Source organism: Macaca mulatta, chromosome 6 (assembly GCF_049350105.2).
Source record: "Macaca mulatta isolate MMU2019108-1 chromosome 6, T2T-MMU8v2.0, whole genome shotgun sequence".
Taxonomy (NCBI): Eukaryota; Metazoa; Chordata; class Mammalia; order Primates; family Cercopithecidae; genus Macaca; species Macaca mulatta.
The window spans coordinates 11,877,894-11,894,950 of NC_133411.1; the positions used below are offsets into that span (position 1 = coordinate 11,877,894).

General features: G+C 44.9%; 1 protein-coding gene across 1 annotated transcript in view; it reads right to left on the bottom strand.

The window, feature by feature from the left end:
• Positions 1-17,057, bottom strand: part of DAP (death associated protein) — a 75,896-nt gene that overhangs the window by 57,426 nt on the left and 1,413 nt on the right. Inside the window, 1 exon segment of the mRNA NM_001257566.1 lies at positions 5,125-5,221. Within this exon segment, the coding sequence (NP_001244495.1) occupies positions 5,125-5,221 (97 nt within the window).

Below are 17,057 nucleotides of genomic sequence, written 5' to 3' on the forward strand. Positions count from 1 at the left end.
CCCATCCAACAGCACCAAGTTCATTTCGATCTTCTCCCTTTCCTATTTGTAACCTCTTTCTCTGACAGTGAGGAACTTCGCTCTTTGTTTGCTGAATCCTAGTATTCACATAAGGCAATTTCAGAATTGCTAAACCATGCCCTTTAAGAGGCCTGTTTACTAACTGAAATACACCATTTATGCATAGTTCTTTATTGTCTTTGGCCTTATAGTAACCACTTAAAAATGTTGTTTTCCAAAGTTACTTAATAACTCCCCACTCCCCTCAATTTGGTTACATCAAGCAATTGCATTTCCCACTCCCTTCAATCCGTCAGTGCTTGTGTGCCATTTTGGGTCCCTCCCACCTCTTGGTTGATGTGCATTGTTGGCTTACTCGTCAGGTATGTGAAACAGTGCCGTGGTTCTAGGTCAGAACTATGCAAAAAGCCAAGCTCAGGGAAGAACTGTTCCTTATTCCCCATTCCAGTTTCTCCCTTCCTTCCACTCCTTTCCTATCCACCATTTGTCAGTGACCAAACCTGTTCTTTTCTGGTTTACCCCTTCTGTTACCCATTCCTTCTTAATATCTTGTACCAAGCCCAGTTTATGGCAGAATGTCAGTAACTGTTTGACATTCAACTGTTTTCTGTAGTGAACCCTGACTCCTGAAGTCCATTCTATGTCTGCGGTCTCTCCTTTACATAATGAAACTGGCTACTTCATCTATGACACTTGACAAAAGGCTTGAAAACCACCACTTTCCTTAATTGGGTCAGCTCTGAGATGGAACCAAGCAGCCACACAGGGAAGTATTAGCTAATAATAATGAAGGCTATTACTCTTCCTGGACATGAAGAGCCACCAGTAACTAGAACTCAGGTTGATGGAAATTCTTTGGCAGCATTTTCACATTTTGGCTCTATTTTTTTTTTTTAACACAGCTTCTCAAAACAACTTGGAAGCATAAGAAATTATGTTTAAGTCTGTGGAAAACTACAAGATTCAAGGGAATAAGAGTTGCATAAACAATTGCAAGAAAAATAACTACTAGTAAAAGTTGCAGGGCTTTTTTTCCTGTCAACACAATAACATCTTTCATTTTTCATTTGTCCCTTTTCTCTGTAATCAGTACTTGATTTTCCAATTAATGGGGAAGGAAGCCACCAGAGATGAGTCAGTAAATTTAAAACTAGTCTTAAATGTCTGGCAAGGAAAAGGAAGTGTTGCAAATGTACATCTATGGCTAAGGAGGAAACTGGCATTTGGTGTTAGGTACTCATTTTCATATCTGAACAACACTGGGATCAAAATTAAAAAATACAAAACTTTAGGATCAGCGTAATGTGGATAGGAAAGTCACATATGCCATAAGACATTTCCAAGAGGATAATTAAGTGTTTTATACATTCTGCAATTAAGTAGGCTTTTCCATACCTAAAGTAAAACCAGTCCAGTCCCCTGAAACCTTACTGTAAAGTGATAATTAGAGCATCTACTGATGGTGAGGCATGAAAAGGGTAGGATTATGGGTTTCAGGAGCATAGACAAGGTTATGGGCAACCCCAGAATCAATAAGTTTCATTTACACAGAGATCAGGATTGTAGTCTCTGTGGATCCAGGGACTTATGTGACATATCAGCGGCAAGGGCTTCCAAATCAAGACAGACTCAAGGCTAAACCCTGGCCAGGCCAATGACTGATTACATATCATTAGGTTGGAAACCTCCCTAAGCCTTGCTTTCTTCATCTCTATAATGGGCACAGTAATACCAACTTATGGGTGCAATGAGCATTAAATCCAACGTGAAGCACTTAGCAAGTGCCCAGCCAAAACAAGAGCTCAATGGGTAAGCAAAGCCTTGTGGAGGAGCGTAGGGAATCCGGAAACTGCCACCAGCGCTGGAATGCTGGCACTGCCACTTACCATGTGCCCTTGGAAAAGTCACTTCACTCTCAGAGCTGTTGAAGAGAGAGTAGTAATTCAGAATGGGAGTAATGGCCAATAATAACCGGCTGTGAGATAGGGATGATGACAAAGTGAGTAGTAGCACAGATCAAATGAATTAATATGAACACAGCAGTTAGAACAGGGCCAAGCTCATTGCACTCTGTAAGAATGAGTGATGATGATTATTAATTATGATTATTCAATCAGCCCACCAGAGAAATGGGGAGTGCGAGTGCACGGTGGTAAAAGTAAACTATTACACAGAGTACCAGGCCTGGTGGAGTGTGTTAGAAAGGGCTATTTTGGCACCTTACATCAATAGCTGAAGAGTATACACAGGCTTACCCCATTCTGTAAATGCTGTGTCAAGTTGTTTAACCCACAGCAGTAAACAGCCAAGCCAAAGTCAAGAGGACAAGTGCTAACACACTCATCAGGAATGTATCCTAGCAATTTGGCTGCAGGGAACAATATCAACAAAAGCCTTGCTGATGTGCTTTGCAAACCATACCCTGCAGTGGGCCTGCTTCAAAATATCTGGTTCTCTAGAGATAGAGAACAAATCTTTAAGGTAAATAAGATGCTACAATCTACAGTGCTGGGGTGCTCCATCTTTCTTCTTCAACCGTTCATCCTCTGGCTTATTTATTTAAATTGCTCATCTTCTAGAAAAGCTACATTTCAACTCATGAAAAAAATCAATACAAAGAAAACGAGTGGGCTGTTCTGTCCTTATTTCTAAACTTGCTAATAAATTCCTACCTCTCATTGTATTGACACTGTGTTAGGCAGGGAACTAGCTGTTGGGACCTTATTCCACTTAAACTCACCAAGAAAAGCATGTGTTTCATTAACTTTCCAGGACTCTTTCTTCCAGGCAAGGCGTTATCTCTTGCCCTCTTTCTTCCTTAGGGAAACAGGTGGTTCTGAAGAAGGGCAACGACACCCCAGGTTTCTTAGAGGGAAATTACTACAAGCTTACACACTCTTAGCCTCAATTCCCAAACTCAAGAATGCTCGGAAAATGGAAGGTTTCCTAAAAGTTATACTGAGGCAAAACTTAACCTGAAGTGACATGAGTCCCTAAATTTAAAAAAATTATCTAATTCGGTTTGAACATCACATACAGATTACAATATGCTGCCTCAGACCCCACTGGGGGTGCTATGTGGTATGTGCAAGGTTTTATTCTCCTAAAAGCAGTATTATCCTCCTAAACCCCCAAATTTCTCCATTCCAAAATAAGCTGGGCTGTAAGACTTTCAGATATACAACTGGGAACTTATAGGAGAGTTGCTAACGCTGTTATGTTCCAAACACAGCTTTGTGAACACAGTCAATGAGAAAAATAATTCTAGTGTTTTCTTTTTTTTTTTTTTTTGTGAGATGGGAGTTTCGTTCTGTTGCCACGGCTGGAGTGCAGTAGCACGATCTTGGCTCACTGTAACCTCCGCCTCCCGGGTTCAGGTGATTCTCCTGCCTCCCGAGTAGCTGAGATTACAGGCACATGCCACCACACCTGACTGATTTTTATTTTAGTAGAGACAGGGTTTCCCCATGTTGGCCAGGCTGGTCTCGCACCCCTGACCTCAAGTGATCCACCCACCTCGGCCTTCCAAAGTGCTGGGATTACTGGCGTGAGCCACCATGCCCGGAAAATTCTAGCACTTTCTTTAAACTGCCTTCTTTTAAAACCAGAACTGGGACTGAATCTTTACACTGCTAATCTCATGATTTAAAATGGACAATAATCACTAATAATCACTCAGAAACGTCACCCAAAATGCTGTCCTTCCCTCACATGGCCGCTCCATAACTCATACTGTCTTGAGGTTTTATAGACAATACTCAATGGGGAAGGCTACTTAGAAGCAGACAGGCAGGGTTACCAAGAACATGTACCACTTCCTCATGTGGGTGCCTGCTCTTGGCAAGTACCCATTTGGAAGCCCAGCCCACTGAACACTGCATGAGAACTGGGTTGAAATTCCTGCTCCATTACCTAGCAAGATGCATGATACGGGCAAGCTGATATCCTCTTTGGGGTTCTTTTTCCTCATGCACAAACTGGGGAGAATACCACCTACTATTCAGGATTGCTGGAATGAAATGAAATAAAAGCATGCACCTAATCCGCAGGAATCAAGGTTAGCTTCTTTCCACAGCCTCTTTCCCTTTCCACACCCTCTCCTCTTCTGGCCGAGACATCATCTGGAGACAAGCTATAAGTAGAGAGCTCTAGTGTTTTCTTCTATGTGGACGAGTTCCTGCAGAGGTGTGTTAGTGGTGCCTGTTTGCGTATTGCAAAGTCGAGGGAAATGGATTCCTTTCAAGCTCCCTGAACCCAACTGGAAATCTGAACCTTTACGGAAAATAGGTGTTGAGTGTGGGAGGAGGGGTCTGCAAGGAGACCCCTGTGCAGGCCCCAGGAGGGTTGGGAGCAGAGGTATCATATAAGGACACCCAGTCCTCATAAGGGCATGGCCTTGTAATTCTAGATCTGGCTGATGATCTGAGGGAGGAAATGCTTTAACCATTCTTAAATCAGAAGTTTTTGCCCCGGCTCCACAGACAGACAGGTCCACCCCTGAGGTTCAACCAGTGTGGCAATTCTCAAGGGTCTCCATGTGATTTCAGTATGGAAGCCTAAGTTGCAAACTACTGCCCAGAAATTGTTAGTATTTGTTTCTCTAGAATGACAACAGAAACCTGGAGTACAAAAGACTCACAGGTGCAAGAATTTGCCTGCTTTGTCCACTCTGGTGGTCTAGCCTTGGGGAGAGGGTGGCGGGCAGCTGTGTCCACCATCAGAAAACGAAGGGGCCACAGGCAGTTGCTCCTGCTTGGCTTGGCCTGCCCTGGCTTCTGGGAAGGAAGGCACACTGGCTACACCCAGGCACCTGGACAGGTGGAGGTAGGTCTCTAACTGTGCAGACAGACGGGGCACCAGCCCTGGATGTGGGGTGGGAACAGGGTGGGCTCGTGGGAACTGGTCAGGGAAGAGGACCTCTAGGGGCTCTATTTCTCCCCTGAGAACAAAGCCCCCTCCTCCCTGATTAGGAAGGGAAAAATACACAGAACAGGGCCCCACATAGCCCAGGAGTTATCAGAATCATAGAACAGAGAACAAATGTTAACGTTTAACTGAATACGGTTTTTGGGAAACATGCTCAAGTCACCAGCATCGTCCCACCTGGGGCTTTCCCATTCCTGGTCATCCTTGTCTTTCTCTTCTTTGGTGTCTCCAGTATGTGGGTGTTTCTGCACAATTCGCATTCCACCAGCTTTCACTGAAATGAAAACAGACAGAGTGGGATTAATGTGGAAATGGGGCTGCCTGTGGATCAGGGGGACCAGTTGGAAAGGTTTTGGTTGCTCAATGGCCACAAGTTAGTCTGGAGAATCTGGCAATGACAATGATTAACTAGGGAAGGTCAAGGCTGTCGGGGTAAATTCAAAATGATACAGCACTCAGCATAATCTCTTACTATAGATCTGCTCAGAAACTTTCCAAGGCTCTTGCTTTTCTATTTGGTCACCTTTCAAGTATTTTGTAAGAGCAGCCATGTAACCAGGGCACAAACTACACAAAGAGCATGGCTGCTGATTTCAGTTCTCCACAGCCTCAACACAAGGGCTCACCTCAACCCTCCCCTCTGAAATTTACCTTCTCAAATATCGAAGATGTTTTTGATGGGGTGATATGGTGATGGGTGACATCGGACAGCTACTGTGCCTTCACAGAGCCCAGGCAATTGGCAACAAAACTTCTCCTGCAGCTTTACCCAAACTGTGCTGTGAAAGCCTACTGCTGGCCAATGTTAGCTTAGTTTCAAAAAACAGCTTTATTGATACGTAAGTCATGTAGAATACAATTCACTCATTTAAATGGTGTAATTCAATGGCTTTGAGTGCATTCAGAATTGTACAACCATTGCCATAATCAGTTTTAGGAGATTTTCATCACCCCAAACAGAAACCCCACACCCATGAACAGTCACCCTCCATTCCACCCCTCCCAACTCCAGGCCGCCAGTCACCTGAACGTGCTTATTCTGGACATTTGATATAAGTGGAATTATAAAATATGTGGCCTTTGGTGACTAGCTCCGTGCACTTAGCGTATTTTCAAGGTTCCTCCATGTTATAGCACATGTAAGTATCTCATTCCTCTTCTTGTCAAATAATATTCTATTGCATGGATATATCACATTGTATCTCTCCACTTGTCAATTAGACATTTGTGTTGTTTCTACTTTTTTGGCTATTATGAACAATGCAGCTATGAAGAACTTATACACAAGTTTTTGTATGGACATATGTTTTCATTTCCTTGAGTATATACCGAGAAATGGAACTGCCAGGCCACATGGTAACTCTGAATTTATCCTTCTGAAAACCACCAAGCTGTCTTCCAAAGCCTCCACACTATTTCACATTCCCACCAGTGTGTGGGTTCCAATTCTCCACATGTTCCCAACACTTGCTATTGTGTGTCTTTTTAATTATAGCCATCCTAATGGGTGTGATGTGGTCTCTTATTGTGGTTTGATTTGCAATTCCTTTATGGCTAATATGTTAATACTGTGTTGTAAGGGGTAGGGTGACCTAGGATCTAATAAGAGTGGGAAATGCTAGGTTGAACAAAATTAAATAGGTTTCCCCAAGGGAGACCTTCTTGGCCCTTAGTGTGCTACCCTGCATGAGGAAGACTTACGGCAGGCATAGAGCATGCCGGCTCTCCCCAGCCTATCTGACCACACAACTTTTTTTTTTTTTTTTTTTGGTATAATACCAGTTATCCTCCATCAAGACCACAGTGTTCCATGGAACGGAATTTGGAAAAGCTGGCTGCCCCTATATCCAAAAAGCCAGCCTCACATGGTAGCCACCAGCATGTGTTTTGGGGTCAGCACGTTCCTCCATGCCCTTAGCTATGTGGTCTCAGACTAGAGTCTGATTCTCAAAGATTCCCTGCTTCATCTGCAGAAAGGAGATAAACCTCCTCAGACTGTTGAAAGAGAGGTGTTCGGGAGAGTGGGGTGCTGGCTAGAAAGCAGGGCTGTTTTCCTTGCAGTCACTGGCCCCCGAGGCTCTGGGTGCAGGCCTTACTGAGAGCTTTACCCTTCAAGTCTCCGCCACAAGATGGCTAACATCATGATACAGTCAACTTGCCACACCATGTCCTCTGGCATTTTAAATTGGGGTGGACCCTGCTGAGTCACAAAAGTCCAGGCCAAGTTTCTTTATGCCGCTGATGAACGGGAAGGAGAATGGGAGAGGCAGCCTGGGGCTTACATGCTTCAGGTTTACTGGTCTTCCATTTCCCTGGAAGACTCTGTCAGCCCCTGACTGGAGGGAGATGGTGACATTTGCTCCCAGGACCAGCACTGCCCCAGCAGCTGGCTGTTAGAAAAGGGCAAAAGAGAGCAAGGAAAATGAAGAACTGTGTTTAAACCATTCCTCTGCTGGCTTGGGTTTAGAACTAACATCTCCCCGCTGCCTGCACCTCTTATCAACAGAGAGGAGATTCTACTTAGGGCAGAAGGAAACAGAATCCTGTTCAGTAATTCTCTCAAAAATATGCTCTATATCGCATCAATTGATTTTTAATCATTGTATTTTTAATCATTTTTTTTTTTTTTTTTGAGACGGAGTCTCGCTCTGTCGCCCAGGCTGGAGTGCAGTGGCGCGATCTCGGCTCACTGCAAGCTCCGCCTCCCGGGTTCACACCATTCTCCTGCCTCAGCCTCCCGAGTAGCTGGGACTACAGGCGCCCACAACTGCGCCCGGCTAATTTTTTGTATTTTTAGTAGAGACGGGGTTTCACCGTGGTCTCGATCTCCTGACCTTGTGATCCGCCCGCCTCGGCCTCCCAAAGCGCTGGGATTACAGGCGTGAGCCACCGCGCCCGGCCTATTTTTAATCATTTTTAAAAAATCTAGAGCTTTTGTCTCAAATTCACTAGGTCTGTATTTGATGGGGTCTTATTCTTTTCTTGTGCGTTCAATTCCTTTATATAATCATTTTAGTTATATATCCAATTATTTGATTTTCTAAAGTCCTCTGGAGTCTAATTCTGCTGTCTGTTTTTGTCTCTGGATTCTTGCTCTTGTCCTGGGAGACTGTGGAGGAGGAATCTGTCTTCACTGGGCTTTACCAGTAAGGATCTTATGGGGCCTGTGATGACAGCAACCCTCTGGGGAGATGCTACATGTGTTTTTATCAAGTCAGGAGTATGGGTGTCTGAAAATCCTTTTCAAGGCAGATTTCTCAGAAGACAAATTGCCAAACAGTGCAAATATGAACAGAACTCATGTAAACGCAAACCTTTGTTTACAAATTCTCAAGGAGACTTCTGTCCCCATGTAGAGCCCAGGCTGACACAGCCCGGCTTCCTGGCCCTCCCAGGGCCACTGGGCAGGTTTCCCTCTTCCACCCTTTCCCCAGGGGTGTGGCCTCTGAGCATCCAGCCTTGGCTATTCCCTGCCTCCTGTGGGCCCACCTCTCATGCTAAAGGTCTGAATTTCAGTTCTTTCTTCGTTTTGGGTTTCTAGGAATTCCTTTCACTTCAAGGTCAAATTTTTTTAAAAAAAGCAAAAAGCCAAAGACAAAACAGAAGAGAACTACCATTTGCAGGCAGCTTTTTAATCTAAGATTTCCCAGCCTACATAGTTGGCCTCCCAATCAGAAATGGAGACTGAAAATACAATTATCTACACCTTAAGGTCATTTTCCACTCTCTTGAAGCATAGGATCTCAGAGTTATGAATGTTTTGGGCCCAAGGAAGAGCTTAGAAGAACTGTCCCACTAAATGCTCTTTAAAAATTAATTTTCCTCCCCGCTCTATCCCACCTCTTTCTCATACTCATCAGAAATTGATGAAAGATACTATTATGGGCTGAATAGTATACCCCCAAAATTCATAGGTTGAAGTCCTGACATACCCTTAAATTGCAATTGTATTTGGACAGAGGGTCTTTAAAAGATAATCAAGTTAAAATAAGGAATTGAGGTAGGGCTCTAATATAATAGAAATGGTGTCTTTATAAGAGAAAGAGACACCGGGGATGTGCACACACAAAGAAATGGCCTGTGAGGAAACAGCAAGAAAGTGCCGTCTGCAAGACCAGGAGAGAGGCCTCAGGAGAAAGCAGGGCTGCCGACACCTTGATCGTGGACTTCGGCCTCCCAAGCTGGGAGAAATAAATGTCTGTGGTTTAAGCCACCCAGTCTGTGGTATTTTGTTAAGGCAGGATGAACCAATAATACAGATGCCCATTTAAAAATGATCTCTGAATCTTTTCAACTTGGCACACGTAAAACTTTTAAACTATAACTCACAGATGTGTTCATAAAGTAAAAATAAAAAGAGCTGTGCAACTAACTACAAAGAAAACTAATGATGAATGTCAAGGTGACATTTGAAATGATCAAGTCTTCCGCAGCTCCTGCAGAGCAGCCTGTCCACTCCTCCACTGAAATAAGCACACAATGTCAGGGCTCAGTCACCCAGCATTAGCACTTGCATTTAATTTAGTTTCTAAAAACAATTAACTTCATTAATCCCTCTCAGTATGTTTGGTGATTAATGTAGCAATAAAAAGTGGCAATAATCATAATAACTCAAAGCTGAGACAGGTTCATTTTAACTTGCAGTACTGCCAAAAAATATGACAGCACATATTTATTATGATTGTTGCATCACTGTCTCTAGAACTCTTCATTTGTAAAACTACAAAAGCAGAATTACTTTTGCAGAAATCTTTGCAGAATGATTTGCAAATAAGTATTTTTAGGAGAAACAGAAAAACCTTAGATTTTTGTTGTGGTGGTTGTTATTCAAATGAGAGCTTTGAATGTAAAGAATAAGCTTCCTCTTAGCAGAAATGCTGTGCAGCGGCTAAGAACACAGATGCTGGAGCCAGAATCTTGGGTTCAAATCCCAGTTCTGCCTGTGTGTGCATGTGCCTGTGCACATGTGTGCCTACGTATGTGCTTGTGTGTGTGTGTGGCTGTGTGTGGGCAAGTTGCTGAAGCTCTCTGTGCCTCAGGGTCTTCCACCTATGAAGAAAGGGTGACAATGTTCCCCTCTCTCAGGGCCAACTGAGGATTACATGAGTTAGCACACATGAAATGCCTCCAACAGGGTCTGGCACACAGGATGTGCTCGACTGTTAGCTAGTCTTATTAAACGGGTTTTTAATTTAACATTTAGTACTTAGAGAGGCCTCTAGGGTCCTCAAATCGTTGGTGCTTTTCCAGTTCTTCACCCTCTCTTCACAGCAGTTCCTTAAAGAGCACTGCCCTATGGGTTGCTGGGGAATGAAGGCCATGCCCTGTAAAGCACCTGCCCACCGTGGTGCTGATCACCACCAGGACCTCTGTCACTACATCAGCACCTAAGTGAGGAAGCTTCTGGAGAATTACAGATCTAACTTCTCTTCATCACCACTCTGTGCCAGGCACTGCTCTAACCACGTGGAGTCCACGCATCTTTCCACTGTACAGCAGCCCCACGGAGTAGATCCTGAGGCAGGGAGAAGCGGAAGCTAGTGGCCCCAAATCGCACAGCTGGCAAGCAGCAGACTGGGTTCCACCCTTAATCATAGGTAAGCCTTTCCTTGCTCAGACTCCTTCCAGGAAACAGGGCACCATGGCTTCTGAGAGTAACTCAAAGGAACGGCCTACAGATAGGGCCAGGTTATTACCCTACCTAGATAAGGGAAGGTGAGTTTGAAATGAAAAGCTCTCTACAGAGCAGCTGCCCACCCAAATGGGAAGGGGGGTGGAGGAAGCTTTACCCATGGTCACATCCGGGAGGTAAGCAAACACCAGGGAAGCAAATGACTACATGGGATCCTGGGCCAAGCATCCATCCTCAAGTGTCAGGATGCCTGGCTGTAAGACGGAGTCACTGGTGGCTTGCTATCTGCTAGTGCTCAATAGCACACTAGAAAATGCTACTGCGGGAAGAAGAAAGGGGAAATACCGGAAGAGTCCCATGAACCAGGGAGCGGTTTACAGCAGGGGACTAGGAAGGGCTGTTAATTCACACAAATGTCCCAAAAGCATTCACTGCAGGTACTGGAGCATGACGCGCAAGTATATGCTACCTTTGTTCTTTCCTGAGAAGAGTTATTGAAATATTATTCAAAGGGAAGCTCTTCTACCTAAAAGAAGAGATGAAAGGTTCTGAGGACTGTTCCGGTGGAAAGAACAAAACAAAACAGAAAACCACCACTGCTGCAGGTTATGATTAAACCACAGGATTTTAGGTAGAGCAATGTATTGGCAGGTAAGCAAAGGGGTTGGTGAGATTAGGTGGGTAGAACTTCCCAATGTGAACAGAGCAAGAGACTATGGCTTATCTTAGTTAAGAAGAATGATGCCACCAGGAGAGAGGAAAATCACTGGCAAGTGGAGACTCACGTTTATGGAAGCCCATGCACCTGAAGGTGGGAATCCTAAAAAGTGGAGAGGATAAAGAGGTGAGAGGCAGTAAGAATGTATGCAGAGAGTGAGTGCTGACAGTCTGGCCCAATAACAGATACAAGTTATTGAAGACCCCAATGAGAACCTTGCCCCCAGACCAAGTGGAGCCCTTACAGGAGCTTTCACGTGTGCACATATAAGCTAGAAGTAATGGTTTGTGCTAAAAAATGAGCCGGAGCCCCAGATACATTCCTGAATTTGCACTCTTGTTGGCTTCATACTGCTATTTATTCTGTGCTCAGAATCATAGACTATGAAGGTGAGAAGGCTCTTAAATTACATGGAGCAACCCCGTTAAAGAATGAAGTTCAGAGACATAGTAGGACTCCCCTGGGCCATGGAGCTTTGACTCTGAAGTAGTAATGCCTGACTCTATCTTCCACAGCAGTGTGTGTTCCATCCATGACATGGTTTTTGACCCAAAGGACAAATTCAGTACCGACTGGGCCAGGATGGGCACCCTGCCGGACAGCTGACTGGGCCCCTTTCAAGCTGGGAGGTACATGGAGCAGCTACATGTATATCCTTGAGTATAGGGAGGATGATTTCAGAAAGTTTAGGGGAAAGTAGGATCTGCTGCCTGGAGGTGCTTTGGAAAAGCTGGCATTGGGAGTTGGTTGAGGCAAGGACTAGTCAGGTGTTCGCCAGTCCCACTCCCGGCTTCCCCATAGTTGGATTGGGGGCATCAAACTGGGTCCTGCCCAACCATATGGGGAAAAGTGACTTTGGTGGGCAGCATCATGTCATCATGTTCCCCTACTCTGGAACCTGTAAGTGTGCTGGGCTACATGGCCAGGGGAAATGAAGGTTGTAGATGGAATTACAGTTGCTAATCAGCTGACCTTAAGCTGAGGAAGAAAGAAAGGAAACTGCTATTCTGTGCTTAGAATCACAGACTGTGAAGGTGAAGAGATTATTCTGGATTACCCAGATGGGCCCATGTAATCTCAAGGGTCTCTAAATGTGAAAGAGGGAGGCAGAAGAATCAGGGATCCGAGTGTGCAATGTGAGGATGTGACTGGTCATTGCTGCCTTTGAAGAAGCTTTCCTTGGCTTGTGGAAGAAGGGGCCATGAACCAAGGAAAGCAGGCGGCCTCTAGAAGCTGGAAAAGGCAAGAAAATGGATTCTCCCCTGAGCATCCAGAAGGAACCAGTCACCCTGTGGATACCTTGATTTTAGCCCAGTGAGACCCATCTGGGACGTCTCACCTCTAGAACTGTAACATAATAAAACTGTTATTTAAAACCACTAAGTGTATTGTGATTTGGTACAGCAGCCATAGGAAACTGATGTGATGACACACACCACTTGCGGGCCACACCATACAGACCCCAGCACGGTGACCTACACTCATCCCCTCTGCAGCAGCCACACATTGAAGAGCTAGTGTTATGCAGCAGGGGGTGTCTGGGCCTCTGAATTGTTCTTTGTTAAGAAGACCGCCCCCCAGGACAGAAATAAACTTGGATTAGTTCGGCCACTGAGAATTTAGGTTGTTTGTTATAAGACGAAGTACCATTTTCTATACCTAATCTAGTACTTTATACAAAAGTGAATATTCTCTATAGAAACAAAAAAGATTTCTGAAGCTGGGAAGGGGAAAGCAGTCACATAACCAAGTAAGAATGCACAGGGCACTGGCCGAAATGAAAAGGACACTCACCAAAGACATGAGAAGGCACAGATAACCAAAAATGGCTAGAGAAGGTTGGGTGTGGTGGCTCATGCCTGGAGTCCCAACACTTTGGGAGGCCAAGGTGGGCACATCGCTTGAGCCCAGGAGTTTGAGACCTGACTGGGCAACATAGTAAAACCTTGTGTCTACATAAAGTACACAAATTAGCTGGGTATGATGGTGCACACCTGTAGTCCCAGCTACTCACCACACTGAGGTGAGATCTCTTGAGCCCAGGCGGCCAAGGTGACAGTGAGCCAAGGTCATGCCACTGCACTCAAGACTGAGTGAGACCCTGTCTGGAGGAAAAAAAAAAAAAAAAAAAAATGTTAGGGAAGAGGCGAAATGCCAGGGGCTGTCTTGACAGAAATCTTCTTTAAAAAAACTGTGCTAACTAAGGGGTCTTGTTTTCCTTGGCATGTTGGGAACAAGAGCAGACCTCTTATCTGGACCCTTCAATCTATGGTCCTGACTGGTTGACACTGGGACTATGCTTAGCAAATCTGTGACCGCAGGGCTAATAGAAGACAAATTAGTCTTCCGTTTCTAGCAATCGATAATCTGAAAGTCTTTCTGCAGGGAGATAATTCAGGGAGAAAATTCAGGGGGAATTACACTCGAGTTTTGAAAGGCATCCTTAACTCATGTCTGAAGGATCAATTAGTATAAGAACTAAGTTACTTTGAAGTTACTAAAAAAAGTAACATGGTCTATTTTCCATTTTACTTGAAACAAATACAACTGTGCTTATATTTCCACTTAATTCACTTTGAGAGGGGATGTAGAGTCTGCTTTTCAAAGAAAACCATATGTAAGATTAGTAACATTCAAAGCTATCATGTAGCAGATTTATGAGAACTCTACTGACACATGGTTTTGGCTCCACTGGGAAATGGAGGGGAACGGGGCCAGCAAAATGTATTTAACAAATAAATTTTACCCATCTCACTGCCACAGACTCACAAAGACTGGCAGAAATGAGTAACAGCAAGGCTTATAATTAGGTGCCCCTTTCTGCTATGGAATGCTATGACTGCTGTTAGATGAAACAGAATCTCGCTAATTCTAACTTTGCTAATCTGCATTTGCAATAACTCATCAAACAAGCAGTCTCACCCCATTTCTCTGCAAAGATTTTGTAGTCAGGAGCAGTGGTGAGGTCTCAAATCATTAAGGCTGGATTACTTTTACAGAGGACTGCAGACGACAGCACATTTGCCAGGACGTGATGCAGTGCCATCCATCACTTGTAAATAACAATACCTGTATTTGCACGGCACCTTTCTCTAACACTCTTCAGAAGCCTTTACAAACTGCCTCATTCGTCTCCCACCTTGGGAGGAGGCACCTGGCCAGTGATAGAGTCGTCCGACGGGTTGCTGAAGTTCCAAAAGGCAACAGCCTTTCTAGCTGCTCCCACTAGGTCACTAGCTCAGGCGAGTTGGCAACAGATAGTCCAAACAGTTGCGTAAGGTTTTTTTTTTTTTTCAGACTAAGTTTTTGCTCTTCTCGCCCAGGCTGGAGTCCAGTGGCGTGATCCTGGCTCACCACAACCTCTGTCTCCCAGGTTCAAGAGATTCTCCTGCCTCAGTCTCCGGAGTAGCTGGGATTACAGGCACCCATCACCACACCTAATTTTGTATTTTTGGTAGAGACGGGGTTTCACCATGTTGGCCAGGCTAGTCTTGAACTCCTGACCTCAGGTGCTCTCCCCACCCGCGTCTCCCAAAGTGCTGGGATTACAGGCGTGAGCCACCGCACTCGGCTCTGGGTCACGTTTTTAAATGGCACTGTGCTCGGTATGTCAACAGTAAGATGACTGCTGATTTCATGAGTTAAACGTGCCAAGTGCTTAGAAGTGTGTCAGCACATTGTGACACTGAACAAACTTCATTAGTGTTTCCACTAGTCTGCTGCCTGAACCGGCTGAGAGGACCACCTGCATCCCTGTGCACAGTAGAGAGCGCTCAGAGCCAAGGAACTTGTGGGCCGGGTATGCTATGGGGGCAGTGAGGGGTGAGAAGAGGCCCTGGGGAAACTCAGGAGTGCTTATTAAGTATTTTGTGCTGCCCCAGGGAATAAAGAGATGGAGAAGACTCAACCCCGGAAGCAAGAAGACGACAGGCAAAGGTTAGAGCACGAAGGAAAACAAGGGGATTGCAGGAATGTACAGGAGGAGATATGGGCCAGACAGCAATAAAGAGAAGACACAAAAGAACATTAAGATAGTCACTGTAAGAGAATTTTATTATTTCTGATTGAGCACTGAGGCACAAGTCTGTTATTCAATTTAAGCACTTAATGAAAGCATTCTCAACATTTTTAAGGCAGTGATTTTGGTTTATGAACTGTGCTCTTGGCAATCCTTGATGATTATCCTTTATTGCAGTGGACCGCCTTTTTTTTTTTTTTTTTAACTATCTACCCTTCAGAGCTACCTACTGTCTGGCAATGCCAGACTAAACAAGAACACCGGAGCTTCCTGCCAAAAAACACACACAGTCCTCTGTAACACCTGGGAAAGTGCATTTGAGGGGTGCTGCTGGCATTTGAGGGGTGCTGCCATCAGGCCCCTCCTCTTAACTATCGTCTTGGAGACTGATGACAGACGGTGACAGCCACAAGCCAAGAGCTCACCCCATAAGTCTAAAGGAGCTGCCCTGAAGTCACTAGAGGAGTCTACCTGTGGGATGAACAGTGCTGGTACTCTGACGCTGAAGAGGGCCAGGAGAGTCATGGCAGCAAACGCAGCCCCTCCTTGCGACTTGCCCCGAGGCCCAAACCTCGCATTTCATAAAGGAGAAAAACTGACTCCCAGTGAAGCGTGAAGTGATGTCCTCAAACTCAGAACCCAAGCTCACTGCTACACTAGCACAAATAAGCTGCCTCTTCCCTCCTGAGGGGTAAATAAGCTACTTACTCTGTAATTCACAAAGCCTAGCTGTTTACTCTGCAATCAAAAGAAAACCAGAGTCCAGAAAGAAATTTTTCCCAGGGAGTGACTATGTACAGTTTATACCTCTGACCTTAAAAATCTCCATATGGGCACTTTGGAAGGCTGAGGCGGGTGGATCACCTGAGGTCAGGAGTTCGAGACCAGCCTGGCCAACATGGCAAAACCCGGTCTCTACTAAAAATACAAAAATTAGCCAGGCGTGGTGGCAGGTGCCTGTAATCCCAGCTACTCGGGAGGCTGACACAGGAGAATCTCTTGAACCCAGGAGGCGGAGGTAGAAGTGAGCCAAGATCATGCCACTGCACTCCAGCCTAGGTGACAGAGTGAGACTCTGTTTCAAAAAAAAAGTAATAAAACAAAACAAAAAACAAAACAAAGAAATCCTCCATATGGGTATATCCCTGTATGCAATTTAATTACTGTACTTTGGTTCTGTATCATTCCAATAGATATGCTTTAATGTAATCCAGGTCCTGGAGAGCGGAGGGCCAGCGCAGTTCCTGGAGGCAGCCCTGCCCCAGGTGGAAATCAAGGCGCTCCTCCCCATGGAGGACAGGGACCCGCTGTGGTAGAATAGAAGTCAGTTATCCTTAAAGGAAATCCCATTAAAAAAAAAATCTCCCTTTGAGGTACTTTTTTTTCTTTTTTCCTTAAAACCAATGCAACACAAATTCCCCCAAAGCCCATTTTCCACCCAGTGGAATGATTTTCTAAAACCCCATGCCTCTTAAGTTCTCTGGCATCAGTTAGACATTTTTCTTTTCTAGTGCCAGTTAGTTTTGTCGTAGAGAGCTTCCATCACCACCGAAAAATATTGCCTACTCTGGACTGCAACATATTTAAAGAACCGCTCCTATTCGTTGTGCTGGGGCAAGGAATTCCCGCCCTACAGTAGAGGACAGCAGAGAAGGATAATGGTAATTTTTTTTTTTTTTTGAGATGGAGTCTCGCTCGCGTTGTCGCCAAGGCTGGAGTGCTTTGGCTCAATCTTGGCTCAC